Source organism: Crocodylus porosus, unplaced genomic scaffold (assembly GCF_001723895.1).
Source record: "Crocodylus porosus isolate Cpor-Errol unplaced genomic scaffold, CroPor_comp1, whole genome shotgun sequence".
NCBI classification, from domain to species: domain Eukaryota; kingdom Metazoa; phylum Chordata; order Crocodylia; family Crocodylidae; genus Crocodylus; species Crocodylus porosus.
The window spans coordinates 54,355,671-54,372,785 of NW_017728909.1; the positions used below are offsets into that span (position 1 = coordinate 54,355,671).

General features: G+C 41.2%; 1 protein-coding gene across 1 annotated transcript in view; it reads right to left on the bottom strand.

Annotated features, from left to right (window-relative positions):
* Positions 1-252: 252 nt before the first annotated feature.
* The window catches only part of TMEM167A (transmembrane protein 167A), a 35,650-nt gene continuing 18,787 nt past the window's right edge, over positions 253-17,115 (bottom strand). The window contains exons 2-4 of the mRNA XM_019532321.1: positions 13,240-13,349; positions 7,005-7,039; positions 253-2,394 (exon numbers count right to left, since the gene is read on the bottom strand). Coding sequence (XP_019387866.1) covers positions 2,324-2,394; positions 7,005-7,039; positions 13,240-13,349 — 216 coding nt within the window. The 3' untranslated portion in view covers positions 253-2,323. The remainder of the gene's footprint in view (positions 2,395-7,004; positions 7,040-13,239; positions 13,350-17,115) is intronic.

A 17,115-nucleotide genomic window follows, 5' to 3' on the forward strand; every position in this document is an offset into this window, starting at 1 on the left:
TTCTGGTTTTCTGATCAAACATAATTGCTCAGAAAATTTGCAGTTTCGATACCAGAAATGTCCCTGAAATAGCTACTGATGTTAGTGGTACTTTCTACAGGGCACTGTGGGAACAGTGTAAAACTTTCTAGGATGTACCTATAGACTAGATCCAGATGAATGTATGTATAGTTGGTAAAAATGATATTTTGTACTGCAGTATATCATCTTAAATCAATTATCTAATAATACTTAAAAACTAAGCAACATGTGTAAAGTTCAGAAAGTTGTTTTATTTCTATAAGAATGCACTAGAGAGTAAATTTAACCATACTGAAAAGGAAAATAAATGATTTTTCAGGATAACTCTTTAAAATGACTAGCTTGCTATGTTGCTTCTGGATTCTCAAAAGTAAAGAAAAAAAACAATGCTTTGTTTTATTTCATCATACTGTTACCTTGAAATACTGCCAATATATTTAAATGAGTTGTCATATAGCTGAACTGGAATTGTTTGTGGATATTACTGTTTTATTTAATGCATTTTGGAAAAAAATATATAAATACTACAAACCAAATCTCTTGGCATGAAGCAACAGTTATGTCAAATAATTCCTTAAATTATTTGGTTGTATATGATGCATGTTTGAGCCAAACTTTGGGCCATTTGAAAGTGCCAGGAGTAAGATTACAGTTGCAAGAATTTTAAAATCAAAACTATATGGTTACAAGTTTAGTACCTGCTTCTTGTTGCAAAACTCAAAATTTAAAAACGGGACTAAACCCTGAAGGCCAGCAAACATATGCACAACATAGCTCAGGTTGTGCGTGTGCACCAGTGAAAATGACATGAAGCAGCACATTTCTGTACTCCTCTGATCTGGGGTTGTATATAGGGCCAATTAATTAGCATAAATTAGCTAATTATAGCTAATAAGGCAGCCAAAAATTTGTCCCATTGTCTGAAGTTTCATTTATATATGCATTCTGGAGGCAAAAAATGGGATTTGAGTGTTTAGAAGTATATGAGAGAATCAACTTGGATCTATGTATGAACCTGCCTAACAGTTAAATAATTGCTTGCTTTCTGTGATGCAGGGCACCTACCATCAATGCATCTTGGAAACTATAGCAACCAGAAGATTTTCTAAACAAGAAGGTAGTTACTTTTGTACATCTTCTAGCTGTTTTATTACCAGCTTGCTTATGTCACTTACAGAGCTTAACTTTTCAAAGTGACAGACAGTATTTAAAATGGAAAAAATTCTTCAAACTGTAAAACCTTCAGGTACAGACAGACCTTCCAGGTATTTTATCAAAATAGGTCACTATATTAGTAATTTATAACTTGTGGAACAATAGGATAAACCCAAGGTGCAAGTGCTGATATGCAATGGTTAAATCTAGTTACAATAGTTTTTCTTAACCTTCAGAACATTGGCACTTTCATGGCTGCTTAACTAGCTAAGTGAATGGTTTAAAATCTGCAGTTTAGAAAATAAACAGCTAACACACTTCCTTGTAACGCTATGAGAGTTGGCCCCAATGATAGAGCCAAAATTTTAGGTCAAAATTTTTCTAAAAATGCACACATATGATTTATATATACACTAGTCTGAGCTCACAAACTACACATAGACATTCCAATCAGGCAGTAAGATATGAAACTACATGATTTACAAGTATGACTCCTAACTTTATGAATATTTTTTAAAATATTAAGACTTGCATAGATTAACATGTACTGTTGCAAGTGTGGAAAATGGATTTAAACTGCAGATTAAATTTAAACTAGAGGTCTTATGGTTAGTGTACATAAACATGTTGGCCGTGACACAGACAGGAATTCATTAGAAGAATTTATAGGGACCTGAAAGCATTTCTGTGAACACATTTTTTTTTTCAGTCATGGTTTTTTTTTATTCCCCAATAAAGACCAGTACAAAACTCGCCTTTTCTTTTTTAAATCATGTAGAAAATGAGCTATTAAATTGTTGAATTTAGTCACTTTTTCCCCAATTGGATGGCTTAAATATGCCACTGGACATCCAGGATACAATACATATTGATGACTTTTGCAGAATTTGTTTCAGCAGTGACAGTAGTACTAAACTGGCATTAACAAACATGTCACATTGTGGAATTAAACAACTGTCTTTTGATAACCTATACCGCACACCATGGTCCATTAACAGAAGAAAAGATAAATGCTTGCCAAGTATGTCCCATCCAGTACATGCAACCCAGGGGAGGAGCTAGAGCATTCTTTTCATCCCTTTTGCTGACCAAAGTCCTTTAATCCATTGCAGTTCAATTGCAAGGGGTATCCGACATCCTTCAACTGCTACTGTGCAAACAGAATGCTGAAGGCCATCACTATACAGCACACAGCTACATATGGGCTCTTCCGTTCACCTAGAGGAAAGAATTAAAATGAATTACTAAACAGTTCTCATTGCATGACCAACTAGACATGAAACTGATTCTAGGTTAATATAATGTAGTGATTATTATTATACTGAGTTGAAGTCCTTGAAAGGATAGCTACTATTGTCCAGCTGGAACAGATTCGGTACAATTTCACAGCTGCCTTGATATGCCCAGATTCTAGGTCTTTTTTAATGCTAGACTGGTGCTACAGAGATAGAATATGGTCCAGGCTTTTTTCATGCAAATCAATATAACAGGACTAAAAATGCAGATACACTCCTAACTTCCCTTTCAAAAGCTTTATGTGTTTAACTATTTGTGCTACTGCAAGCAAAAAGCCAACTAACAATCGCTGCTATGCACCCAGTTTCATATTGTCAATTATTATACTTCTTTGTGATTTTAATGAGCTCAAGGAAACTTTCTTGCCCACCTGTTCAAGAATTAAAATACACCATTATGACTCTCATCAACCAAAGCAGGCATTAAAGAGGGATGGATCTTAAAGTCGTTAATGGTGTTCTTAACTCTTTAACTATGCTCCCTAGGTTTATACGGTTGTTAAGCTTATTCTCCAAGCCAAACAAATAGTCATTGCATTCAGTTTCTGCCTTCCCCAGCTCCACATTTTGTTAACCCACCAACTTCTCTTCCTTCCATCTCAAGAAAAGAGCTCCCTACACTGAAGACTATTGTCAGACTAACACTGACAAAAGCCGTAGGGATCTTTGAAGATGTTGTTTGTTGCATTTAACCATTTAGGTATGAAAAAACAGACTTGGGGCTGCTTGCTTTCTCTTTACTGTTGAAGAACTCCTTGAAAAGTCCATCTCTTAATTATAAAGCACCATTTTCAAGATGTAATTGCCAGAAAATAGTTTGCAAAATGGGAAGAAAAAGCCGCCGGAGTTCCTGAATTGGTACTCTATTGAAGTTGAACGTGCATACAAACATTCCTTTTCACAAGAAATCCTTTCAATTTCAAATAATAAATTCTTTCCATAGTAAATGAAACAAATAAAATACTTGTAGTAACACCTCCCATAAGTAAGGGTGCTTGCCACAATGACATTACAAGGCACTGTCATCATCTGGTATACATTTAATTAAACTTCAAATAACCAAGTGAATTAATGTCGGTACTTCCACATGTGGTTAAAATTAATTTTTGAGGAAGTCTACCTCCTACAGTTTAGAGTATTACAATTTTCATATGGGTCTTACTTGTCTGCTCTTAATTTTCTTGAAAGAGAGATCACCATGTGGCAGGATTAAACATCTTTTTGCACAATTCTGTAAATATGTAACCACTTGCCTGTTATTAAAAGCTTATGCATGTGTGGAGTGAAAAGGTTGCTTAAAACACACTGTGCAAATTAAGCTCCAAGCTAGCGGGCATTCCTTTTTTAAACAAGCCCACACTTTTGTTCACATCTTCTGACATTTTATTTAACAGAAACACAAATATCTTCAGTATAGGAAAATGGCTAAGGAGATAGCATGCTGTCCCATAAGGAGCACACAGTAGGGATGCCAAGAGGAACCATAGTTCAAGGGAAGGAAGTCAGTGAATCACACGACATAAATGCTGAAAAGTGAATAAAATGCGTCTTTCACAGGCAAACAAAAGATAAAGTCTAATGTGAGATCAAAAACCAGATGTTCCACTTGTGGGTGCAGACATGCAATAGAAGCTCAAGTTGAATGATGCCTTTTAACAACATCAACTACACCATATTACTCCATCTAGCAAAACTGAGTCATTTTTTACAAGTTAACATGAACATCAAACTTATGTTTATTTATAGCGGCGTACAGCAAACAAATATTGTAAAATCTAAAATAGGGAAGATATGTTTTAGGCTGGTTTAACTCTGCCTTTTTACCAAGCTAAAAGAAACAAAGGTTGGTAGACAGACATACTTGTAATCCTGAGCAAACTATGTTATATACATGAAGTTATACATATATTTTCTAATGTAACTGAAAACTCTAAACTGTTTTCCTGTTGCCACCTTGCTAATGTATTTAAAAAAATATTTTAAGGGGCGAAACTTTTAATTCAAACCATTTTCTATTCTATTTTCATTACAGGTATAACAATTTGCAGTTGCTTCTATTGAATTTCATGTCAGTGTCACAAAGGAGCACTTTTTTGGCATGATAAACAACACTAGTACTTTTGTTCACAGTAAGAATGCTTCCAAAAGGACTAGAGAGAGCAGGAAGGGATGAGTCTGTTTTTCTTTATGCTTGTGATGGCAAACACTGGGAATTACAGACACAAGAACCATATTTAGTTGTACACATACACCACAACCTAAAAATCTGTTTAATTGTTCTTTTAAATATTTATCCATAAAAGTTCATCTGAATCTTCTTTATTGATCACACTCAGAACTGCCACTAAGTAGTCACACACTTTAATTAAAAAAAAAAAATGAAACAAAAGTGACCACAACTGGCATTGCAGACTTAAAATACTTGTGACTTCAGTTAAGAGAAGAATGTCCCCTTAAGTTGGCCAACCTTTTTATATTTGTCACTTGGTACCAATGATTTTTCATCATAAACAGTCATTTAATCTTCCTTCTCAGTTTCTCCTATGTTTTTCAGCTATTCCTGAAAAGAACTTTAGAGCAGTGGTCTCCAAAGTGGGGTGCGTGCAGAAAATATTAGAACTTCTATTTCTATAAATATACATATATTAGGGCTGCATGCTCAAAAATGTTTTAGTGATAGGGGTGCGTGATCAAAAAGGTTTGGAGGCCACTGCTTTAGAGCATGAATAATTCCACGTCCTTTTATTATTATGAGAAATTACTCAGAGATGTGGGTTTTCGGGAAAATTATGAATGGGAAAATTTTCTGGAAATTTTCCCAATGCCCTAAATAGCGTGATCTGATTTAGCATGTTTATTTAATTTATCTTTAGTAAACAAAGCTAAAAAAGTATCCCCATATTAATTTTATGTCCCAACAGCCACAAGTATTTGAAATGAAATACTTGATTAGGAAAAAAAATTAAATACAGCACAGTTAATGTGGTGTAAATGTTATATTCAAACAAATTCAAAGCTTTATGTGGAAAGCAATTATTTTTATTGGAATACTTGTAAAAATGTAAAGACAATACACAATAGGATGTACTTCCCTTACACTGTTTGTTTAAATTTAAAAAAACAACCACCGCAAAGGCACTGAAAACTGTTGACACTCATTTTAGCACACTCAAAGGACTTTGCATGATATGCCTTGGTTGTCCACTCATAGATTTCATAGACATTAGGGTTGGAAGGGACCTCAGAAGATCATCGAGTCCAGCCTCCTGCCCGAAGTGCAGGAAGTCAGCTGGGGTCATAGGATCCCAGCAAGAGAAGCATCCAATTTACTCCTGAAGGTGTTCAATGCAGGTGCTTGAAACACCTCTGATTGCAGGCTGACCTTGGGGGCTCGGACAGTAAAGAAATTCTTCCTTATGTCCAGCCTGAAACGGTCTTGCAGGAGTTTATAACCATTTGATCTTGTCATCCCTTGGGGTGCTCTGGTGAACAAACGTTCCCTGAAATACTCATCTACTCCCACAAAGTTTAACTCTTTTCCACTGAGGTTATTGCAACACCTTGTTTCACTGTCAGTATCTGTAGAATTGCTTGCACTACTTGTTAGTTCCATTTCAAAACCAGATTGAGGCAATTCTGATTCAGAACTACTTGAACCACATTCTATGTTGCTAAAGGATGGTTTTACCAATGAATCTATGGGCAAGGGCAATTTATCATCATGCTGTATCTTCCTCACTAATTGTACTTCCGACTGATTCTCCAGAGGCAAGTGATTTTGAGAAACAAAATAGAAACAAGCTTCGTAGTGTGTTCATTTGGTTTTGATTTGACCTGCACAGACAATTAGGTGAATTTATAACTTGATTTTTGGGTTGGATTCTTATGTGAGTGTATTTACCCTCCTTTTACAAATCAATAAAACATATATGTATTCTCTCACACACTTCTTAGGGATAATCACCTGAAAAACCTTAATTACAACTTTGAAACTGCCAACCTTGCTTAATATTGTATTGGCATCCATCCGCTGTTATTAATGAATTTTATGAAACAATGAATTTTTAGAAATAGAAAATTTCCCATGAAAAAATAAAGCACTGAAAAATTTTCCACCACACATCTCTGAAATTACTGCTGACAGCCAAATACTTACACTTAGAACTTTGAATGGGGCAATAACTCATAACAAAATACATTTTGTGTATATTTATTATAAATCAAAAAGGAAATATGTACTGGATGTATTATGGAATAAATGAAGAAAAAAGTGTAGTGGATTTTGTAAATGTAACAACATAAATATAAATAAGCACTCAGTAAAATGTCTACTGAGCACTTTAAGAACCTGAGACCACTGCAAAAAAACAGTTCTGCAAAACTCAATGGGATCTCAAATTATATTCCATTTTTAAGTTGTAGCATTTATTTTTCATGTCTACATGCAAATATGTATAATCACTACAATGAATACTGTGTATTATGTTAAGAAAATGAGCTAGTCATCAGGACTACATAGAAAAGCACACTTACCAATCCTGGCACATTTCCAGAATATTCCCAAGGGTCTGTAGGGATACACAGAGTTGTTAAGAGTTTTAGATTTAATATGATCGTTTAAAATAATAAATCACTCAAATCTAATTTTAAATGATGTAGACTTTCTACACACTAAGTTTTTTCATCTCTGAAGACCCAAGACCAAAATATATTATTTGATCATCTTATTCTTGCCTCTACAGAACATCAGCACAAAAGGCAAAGTCTCTGCCCCAGATGGTACCAGATAAGAAGTACTGCTCTGACACTGTTAGGGGAAACTTCCATAGTACTTGCCCACCTGAAGTACTAGCCTGATCTCTTACATAGCTATTTAAAAATTAATGTTGAATGTTTATTAACCTCCACCCTTCCGACATATGGGCTAGGTACAGAAGTTGCACATAAAACAGCTGAAGTGGTCAGGAACTGGTTTAAACCTGTAACAGAACAGATGTTCAGTGCGCATAGACCAGTTTCAAAATGGCTGAAACTGGTTTAAGATACACCTGGTTGAATGTAGTATCAGACTTAACTAATTAGGGTGAAACTAGTTCATGGAACTTCTGTCCCAGACCCTTTCCTGGTTTAAGTTAAATACTGTTCCCCAGTATCCCAGCAAGCTTTCCAACCTGGGGCTGTGCTCTCTGCTTCAATGGGGCAGGGCTGGCACCCCCAGCTGCCAGCAAGAACTATCAGCCAGGAGCGAGGGGGATTCCCTATCTCAGCCCCTCCTTTAGCAGGGAATCAACCCAGCTCCCAGTTGGGGTGGGGGAGTAAAGCCCCCACTGCCAGCTTCCCCCCTCCACCGGGCACAGGGCAGGTGTTTTTTCCCCTGCCCCACTCCCTCCTCAGCTGCCCCACAGGACCTGGTAGGCTACAGGCTGTGTTCATCGGGGAGTCCTGCGCTACAGGACAGCCTGAGATGGAAGCCTCCTTCCTCCTCCAGTATCAGTGATGGGACAGTCCTGCCACAGTGTGGTGGCCGGAGCGGGCTGGGAGCTGGAGTGGCTGTGCCAGGCAGGGCTGATGGGCAGCAAGGGCTGGTTCTGGCCATGCATATGGGCAGGACTCACCTGACACCTTCAGAGAGCTCAGGGTGGTGGGGACTCACCTGACACCTTCAAGAAGCAGGGGACATAGCCAAGTGAGCAGCCCAGCTCCCAGCTGCAGGAAAGCCTGCAGTGGGGGCTTTACTTTTCTGCCTGACCCAGAGCCAAGCCAATCACCCAGCCAATGTCCCCTGCTCTGCCAGCAGGCCAGCTGAGAAGGGAGTGGAGGGAAAAAACAGCCCCTGATGTGGGCTTCCCAACCCCTAGCACAGCCTGGCTAGGATCCCAAGCTGGGAGCTGGGCACAGGTAAAACACCCGTCACCCACGGCCTGCTTGCAGTGGTGCTGGGTGCTGCAACAGGGCATGCTGCTGTGGCTCATGGCTGTGGGCAGCAGCGGGAGGAGGCAACGGACTGCGACCACGAGCAGGCAGTGGGTGATGGGTGCCTCACTTCTGCCTGCTGTGATATTTTGCTCCGCCGCTGCCACTAGGAGAGGAAGGGGCAGGGGGCAGGGAGCCACGCTCCACCCCACTTGCAAACGGGGCTTCAGTGTGTGGGGCTGGAGGCGCGTGGTGGCAGGTGCCGAATTCCCATGCTACCACAGCAGGAGGCAGCAGTGAGTTGGACTCCCCCACTCCCCGCAGCCTGGTCACATCCTCCCTTCCTGTCCCCTCCCTACAGCCAGATGGCTGCTCCTCGGAGCGTGTCAGTGCCTACACTGCTGCTGCCTGCAATGGGGGGATTAAAACACCCCCCTTCCCCTTGGGCTACTGGTGTCTGGCCTTTGTGGCCCCGGGTGCACAGGCCGTAGTGCATGAGGGGAGCCTGTCAATGTCCATGCCGCCCACCCCTGCAATGGGGAGATTAAACCCCTGCTTCTCCTCAGGCTACCAAGGTCTGGCCCCTGCTCCTGCTCCTGCCACCAGCCAGTAAGTAAGAGCAGGGGTGGTGGGGCTCAGGACCCCTGACAGCAGCTGCTTCCTGCCTCACCTTCCAGGCAGGGTTTAAAACCCTCCCCAACCACAGTCAGGCCCGCCTGGGCCTGTCTACACCCCTTCTTTCAGCTTAGTTTCGCTCACTCAGGTGTCCCCTGGCTTCTAGGCTGAGCCACTGCAGGCATGTACCTGCATTTCTGGAGTCCACTTGGAAAAATCTGTCCATTTGCAATTCGGTTCATTCTACACAGGTCAGGCTAACCTGTAAAGGTTGACTCAATTCAGGCTCCAGCTTTTTGAATGTCTGTCCCTAGCCATGATGAGTTGGGGCAACTAATGTAACATACTGATTGCAGTATGTTATCCTAGCAACAGAGATTATTTCTAAGCATTCTCTATAGTACATAAATGTTACTCAAAAGAACTCTGATTTTTTGTGAAAACATGGCATAAAAACACAGTTGCAACCACTCTGCCATGTGTTTAAATTTTACTTGTGCTAAAAGAAGGGCCTAGTGCTAAATCATTACTATTAATAAAAGAGTTTTCCAGGTTGTTTTTTTTTGAAAAATGCAGAAATTGAAAACAGTGTATATTCTTAGTAAGTAACAGAGTATCATATAAAACTTGAAGTGTTCAAGACCAGAATAAACTGCTACTAAAGCATAGTCCAAAAGGGGCTATATAAAAAGTTGAATAAGCTTGCTTTGTGACTACACTTCAGTGGAAATATTCATGTGCTTAACTTTAAAACTTATAATTAAATGTCTTGTGGGAGGAGGCCACAGAATTCATGCAGGATTAAACCTTTTGAGTTTGTAGACTACGCTCCTTAGGTATTTTCATAATTTAGTGTAAAATATTAAAGAGTGAGGTGAAAAATAAGGGCATGCTTGCATTTTAGTTGTTGAGTGGGAAGGCTGTCAGGTTTAAACACATCAAAACAAACTTCCTTGTATACATTAGGAATAGCCTAGGCTTATTAAAACTGAATGCTTTTTAATATCTAATTTTTGTGTTTCTGTACTTCTGCTTTTTTTCTCCCTAAGCAGAGAGAAATACACAATAAAATTAAAAGTTGATTTCTAAACAAGTACACTTTTAGGTCTGTATGTAAGTGCAAAGTGGTGAAACTTACGTTGCAAACACTGGAGAAAAAAGTTTACTTAAAAAAAAAAATCAGCTTTCATTGGAACAAAACAGATAATGTGAACATTCCTATTGGTATTTTCCATTTTTATACAAATATTACAATATTTAGAAATGGAACAAAACATTTTATCTTCATATGGCTCCTTCAATATAAAACTTAACACAACCAAGTAATTATTTTACTTCCAAGAATGTAGTGGAATTTGATAGGGGAGAGAAGCATGTTCAAAGGGGAATGGCTAGGTGTGGCAGGAAACAGGTGCCTCAAAACTAAAGAAACCTGTGAGGGGCCTGATCCTTGTTGCTGGTGCTGAAGGAGGTGCCGGGATTGCGTTACCCCAGCCCCTTCCCAGCTGTGTGCCCCGAGGTGCATATGCAGCTGCTAGTGCTGGGGCTCCAGACCCCACTACAGCTGTTTGCAGCATGCCCATCACCTGCTGCAGCTGTCCAAAGCCCAAACCAGCTGTGGCTTGGAGGCTGCAAACAGCTGAACCAAGCTCTGGATCCCTGAACAGGCTCTGTGGCAGCAGTGCCTACACATATGCCCTGAGGCACGTAACCAGGAAGGGACCAGCGGGCAGTGCAACACCAGCCCCTCCCCCACTGCCCATCCCAAGGTACGTGTGCAGTTGCCACTGCTGCCATGGAGCCCAGCTGGAGTCCAGTGCAGCTGTTTGCAGCTTCCCAGCTGCCTGCCACAGCCAGCATGGATTTTGGGCAGCTGCAGTAGGGAGCGGGCAGGCTTCAAAACAGCTGCACTGTGGGCTCCCGACCCCCTGTGGCAGTGGTGGCAGCTGCACGCATGCCCCAGGCTCCTTCTAGGCTGTGACCCCTGAGGTGCATGTGCAGTTACTGCTGCAACTGTGGAACCTGGTTGGGGATCCAGAGACTGGTCTGACTATTTGTAATCTCCTGGCTGCCTGCTACAACTGCCCCAAGCTCTGGGCAGCTCCTGCCTGCCACAGAGCCTGGGATGCTTGCAGTGGGGCTTGCAGCCTCCCCGCTGCCTTGGGCAAGCAGCCCAGGCTCCATGGCTGGCAGCAGCTGCCCAATGCCTGGATTGGTTGTGATGCGCTGAGGAAAAGTGGCATTGTGTGCCATGCTTTGGCATGTGCGCTGGGGATTGCCAACCCCTCTAATAAAATGTTGCGACTAGAATTCTCTTCACATTTAAATATTCTTTCAACTTGTAGCCTCCTACATAGATATGTAGAATGTACTAGCCTTTTCCATTTGCTGTTCAATTATGAAAATATTTGTGTGTCCTTTCACACAAGAAAGTCTTAAGGTTACCACTGACATGAGGGATTTCTTTTGATAATAATAAAAGATGGGAAGAGGGAAAGTTTCCTGAAAGACTGCATTTTTTTATTATAGTGTCTGCTAATGGAGGGTAACATGATAGTCAATGAGGTATATATTCTAACTTCTTATTGCACATATTTTACTGATTAAAGTTCTAGTGTTGGCTTTGGCATGGAAAATTTCCTTGAATCTGGAGCTACTACTGTGTTTACTCTTGAAGAATATCTAACTGAAGTACAATACAACTCTTTATAAATAATATTTTCAAAAGGTGCTGACAGAGTGGATGAGTTAAGCACTTGATCTTTGTATTAACACAGATGTGGAAAGTACCATTTTATTTGTGTCTTTCGAGTACTTTGCAAAGGAGAATAATTGCATTGCTTCCAGGCCAACATTTAGTTTCCTGAAGGTTAAGTATTTATATGAAATGCATATACTGCAAAGCCCCATCCCCTGAAGACGAAAATGTCAAGATACGGTGGGCAAAATTAATTCTAGTGATATTTTGTGTTACTAGCAAAAGCAATATACCTCACTATTCCCGCTACAGATTAAGTGTATAAAAACAGTTAGGGACAAAAAAGTATTAATATTAGAGTACAACATTTTTAGAAGATTGTCCTCTGAAAGGGCAATAAATATGCTAACGAATTATTAAAAAATGGTATGTAAAAAAATATTAAAACGATAGTATTGTTCTAAGTGGCCTGCAACTCAGATTTGATGCAACTTTTAAGGTGTGATATTTAAATGGCAACTCTTCACGTATATCATGAGCATACAGGCACTCAGCTTCTCTTGGACCAAAAATGATGGTCCTGGGAGAAAAATAACCCATCTCTGACCTGACAGAGGTTGCTCCTGGGAGAGTGTCTCCCAGGTCAAGACACATCTCTATAGTTCACTGCTGCTTCTCTCTTGGTCCCCAGGCGGAGTCACTGAGCAGTAGGGAAATGTTCACCACCCCTTCCTGAGACCAAGGTCACTGAACAGAGCGGACTAGAAGCTGATGGGCACTAGAAGCTGAGCTGCTCCCTTGCACATCATTTGCAGAACCCTGTGTCCACATAGCCATGTGGCACCGTGGGCGCACTTTTAAAGGACCCTACAAGTTAAGGCTTTTCCTTGACATTTCATTTTAAAGCCAGTATCCACAGCCCCATGAAGGTCCCTGGTGTGGAAAGCAAGGAAGAGGAAGAGGAAACTGGGAGGAGAGGCACAGCTTGACCTCTATGCTTTCCCCAGATTTTCAAAATCAGATTTAATCTACAATAGTGGTGTTAGTCACTAAAGTTTTCCTTCAAACTCATCCCTCTAAAAAGGTGAACTTATACAGAATAAATTAAAAGCAAGGTTACTTTTGTTTTTGTAAATTAGGAATGGAACGAACTCACAAACACATGCCATGTATTTCTATGGAAATAATTGAAAGGAGAATTATTTGGTCAATTACCAATTTGTCTTTCTGATTTCTCTCTAATTGTATCACTAATTACTATTACTACTAACTTAAGAATTTGTTTGGGCAGAAAGTTACAAATTTAAAAATAACTCAAAAGACAAAGTTGGTTTTGTTACAAAATAAATTTCCACCATAAAATCACCAGGTGTTACTTTACGTGACTTCTTATCCTCTTGATTTTGATATGCCCTTATGTCAGAAGCATTTAAGGAGAGAAAATGCCTGCTATAATCTTAATGCTCCTATGAAAATACAAATGATAATACAATGAACAAGAAATCTATGAGAACTTCTTAGAAGTAAACAGACTTAACATACCCAGTTTTATTTTTGTCCAGTAACCTGGGAGCCAAGGATCTAATATAAGCACAGGTGCATATGAGCAACAAGATTACTGTCAGCAGACTCTGGAAATTGAAGATCGCAGACTAAAGAAAAAACAGATGAGAGAAAACAGTTATACACTTTGCACTGTAGGCCATTAAAGTCTCCCAAAGCCCCTCAACATATAATACATAAAACAAGTGTCCTGTGGACAATATTCTCAGAAGTGGGCATTTTTACTGAAACAACACTGCTTCTGAGCCAGTGTATGTCACAATACAAGGCAGGTTATCCAATATCAAGACTTCTCTTCCCTAATTCACACTCACCGGGGATGGAGAGAGTAGTATTATTACTCTTTGTTCTCCAACACCTGTTCCCAGGCTGATACACAGAAACCCACTATCTGCAGTTTCAGATTTGCAAAAAACAGATGTTTTTTGCAGCCAAACAGTAAGGCTAACTATGATTTCCATCAAAAAAAGATAATGGAGGAAACAAAAGTCAGACAAGTGAAGTAGTGCTCAATTCAAACTAACAGTGTAGCAAAAACTATATAGAAGCAAGCCAGTTAAAAGGCTGTACCATTAAAAGAAAAAGCCAACAGCATCTGCATTGTAGCAACCTTGTTGTCACATACTTTATCCAAATCAGGACTTAAGAATCCAACAGCTCTTGAACAGAATACATATTATTAATCCTACCAGTCTTAAAAAACCCTGAAAGTCTTAATACTTTGTCTTTTTAAATCCATCAATATCAAACAGTTACACTTCAAATAGCTTTTTGCTCTGAAATGAAAAAACACATTACATGGTAAATATTGCATGAATAAAGTCAAATAATTAAGATACAGATAAACATCGGTAATATATATATAATTACTAGCCAATTGCCCCTCAAGAATGATGGTGGGGGGGATGGACGGTGACTGAGAGACTCCACCCAATGTCTTACATTGCTGCTGCTCTGCCTCTGGCTCCATGGGCCCCCCATATGCCACCCTCCTGTATCCAGCTCCATGTGCCCACCCCTCCCTTAGTCCACTCATTCCAGCCCCTCAGTCCCCATCATTATGGCAGGGGTGGGCATGGAGCCCTGTGTCCAGCCCCACCCCCGCTTCTGGTCCGACCCCATTCCCTTCCGCTCCCCTCCCACTCCATACTGGGTCTGGGCCTGTCTCCCTCCCCATCTCCAAGGCCCTGCTGTGGGATGGCACCGCCATGACAGCAGGGATTGAGGGGCTGGAGTGGGAGGGGGGAGGCCAGTGGTGGTGGCATCGTCCCCCTGCTCTGGCCCTGCTCTTTGGAGGGAGAGGGGGGCAGTGCCACCATAACAGCAGGGACTGAGGAGCTGGAGCGGGGGGTACGAGGCCAGCTGTCTTCGCATCTGACCCCGCCTTCACTTATTATTCAACCCCCTTCCTCCCCCTCCTCGTCATGTTGTGTCCAGGCCTGGTTCCCCCCCCCTCCATCCCCCCTCTGTCTCCAAGGAGCAAGGCCAGGAAGGGGGAGCAAGGCCAGCACCACTGGCCTTACCCTGCCGCTTTGGCCCTGCTGGGGGACTGCGCAGCCATGACAGTGGGGACCAAGGGGCCAAGGCAAAGCCAGCAGCACTAGCCTCACCGCCCCCCCCAACTCCGGCCCCTCAGTCCCCGCTGTCATGGCAGCACTGTGTCCACCATCCCCCTCTGCCTCCAAATGGGGTGGGGGGGGGAGGTTGGCCCCTCAGGCCCTGCTGTCATGGCAGCACTGTGTCCACCATCCCCCTCTGCCTCCAAACAGGGTGGGGGGGGAGTGGGGAGGTTGGCCCCTCAGGCCCTGCTGTCATGGCAGTGCTTCTGCCTGTACAGAGCACTCCCATTGTTTCAGTAAGCACTGTGATTGGCTGCCGAGACAACCAACCAGAGTGTGAATAAAGCTTTACAGACAAACAGACAGATTAAGACTTTTATAATATTAGGTTAATCAGTCTATATAAACTGACACACACAATAAGATATTATATATATATACACATATACATACATATATACACACACACGCGTTAGCAAATTGCCTGTTAAGAATGACGGGGGGGAGGGGGGCAAGCAGAGACAGAGGCCTGCGTCTGGCCTCCCCACCTCAGGCCAAGGCCACGGCTACTCCCTGTCCCTGGGGCTAGTGGCAGGGCGCAGCCACCGGTAACCCCCCCTTCCCGCTAAACTCCCTCCCCTTTTCCCTTGCTGTCTCCCCCTCCCTGCTGCCTGGTGTTGGGGGGGGAGGGGAAATGCTCTAGCCCCTGGCTTCAAGAAGCAGGACAGGGGGTGCCAGGCCTGGCCCCCCCTGCTCCAGCCACTCAGTCCCCACTTTGCCATGTGTCCGTCTGTCCAGAGCACTCTTATTGGCCGCTGAGGCAACCAATCAATCAGAGTGCAAATAAAGTGTTACGGACAGACAGACAAAAGGTGCTATACACACACACTAAATAATTACATACAATTAAAGACGTGCGTATATGCGTGTAACATAAATACTTGACCTAACAGCCTAAAGAGAAAATAAATAGAATGAAAATCTTTTCTTATTTTTTGCTAAATGCTCAAAAAAAAAATTAGTTACATTAGATTATTGGGCTCTGACTTATTTTGATAATACTCAATAAATTCACCTTGCGAGCTTAATTTTCCACTTTCTTGTCTAGTTATTGTGTTACCTGGTTCTAAACCTAGAGCCTGCAACTATGATTGCTAGTATAAGAAAAAACAAACAAACTTTGTTTGAAATTGTAGAAACTGTGGCCAGGGAGTAGACCCTCAATTATGATTTGCTCTATTTCCAAGACCAAGTGAACAGTACACAGGAAAGCCAGACAGATGCCAATTTGTTGCAAGTTCCACTTCCCTTTACTTGAGCTAATAATATGCCAGCAACCTCTGTGGTCCATTTTTCCTTGTAGTAAGTGCGATGCATAAGAATTTAATTTTTCTAGAGACATTTATCAGCTAGTTCTTGCAATTCATAGTTTTTAATAACTGCTCCCAAATTTGAAACTTCTATGTAAAATGTGCAAATGATTCAGATTCATGTAACCATAGCTTTTTTGTTTCTTTCTTAATAATTACTCAACTGGCATTTGGATTAATTTAACAACACATGCTATTACCCTGAATATAATTGTAGGAAGGGTACTAGGCATTTGCTTGCTACAAATTGTCTATTTTCTTTTTGCTCAATTACTCTGTACCTCAGTTCTTACTCATTTTCAATTCCAATTTAAATTTAATCTCCCCAAAGGGGGAAGCAAACAGAGATATCTGTCCTTTTTCTATGTTCCTGACATATTTTAATGTCTAAATACTATGTTTTTCCAGTTGCTGGAGGAGAGTTTCAGTATACAGGAAGATATATCCTGTACAAAGTTTCAGTATACACGAAGATATATCTACGCATTTGACCCTTAGAGAGAGCACCATTTCAGAGCAGACTATCTTTCCGCAGGGGTACATTAAGAGCACATCAGTGTTATTGTTTGTGTAGCCAGACATCACCGTTGAGATGCTCTATGTACTTTCTTCTTCCTAGTGTCCTTGGAATTTAATCTTTCGTAAGTCTTAGAACCAAGAGATAAAAAAATGAAACTTTTTCTAATGCATTTAAGTAAAACAAAGACAGTTTTATTATGCCATGCTGTACAACAGTGATTTTGTCAGTGGGTAAGGTTTTATAAGCAGAACCTGTGTGAGGAGCAAGCTAGGTATATTACCCCAGCTAGATACACATCCAACCTTCTCTTGAAAACCCCCAGGGTAGGGGAGAGCACCACCTCCCTTGGGAGCCCGTTCCAGACCTTGGCCACTCGAACTGTGAAGAAGTTCCTCCTAATATCCAA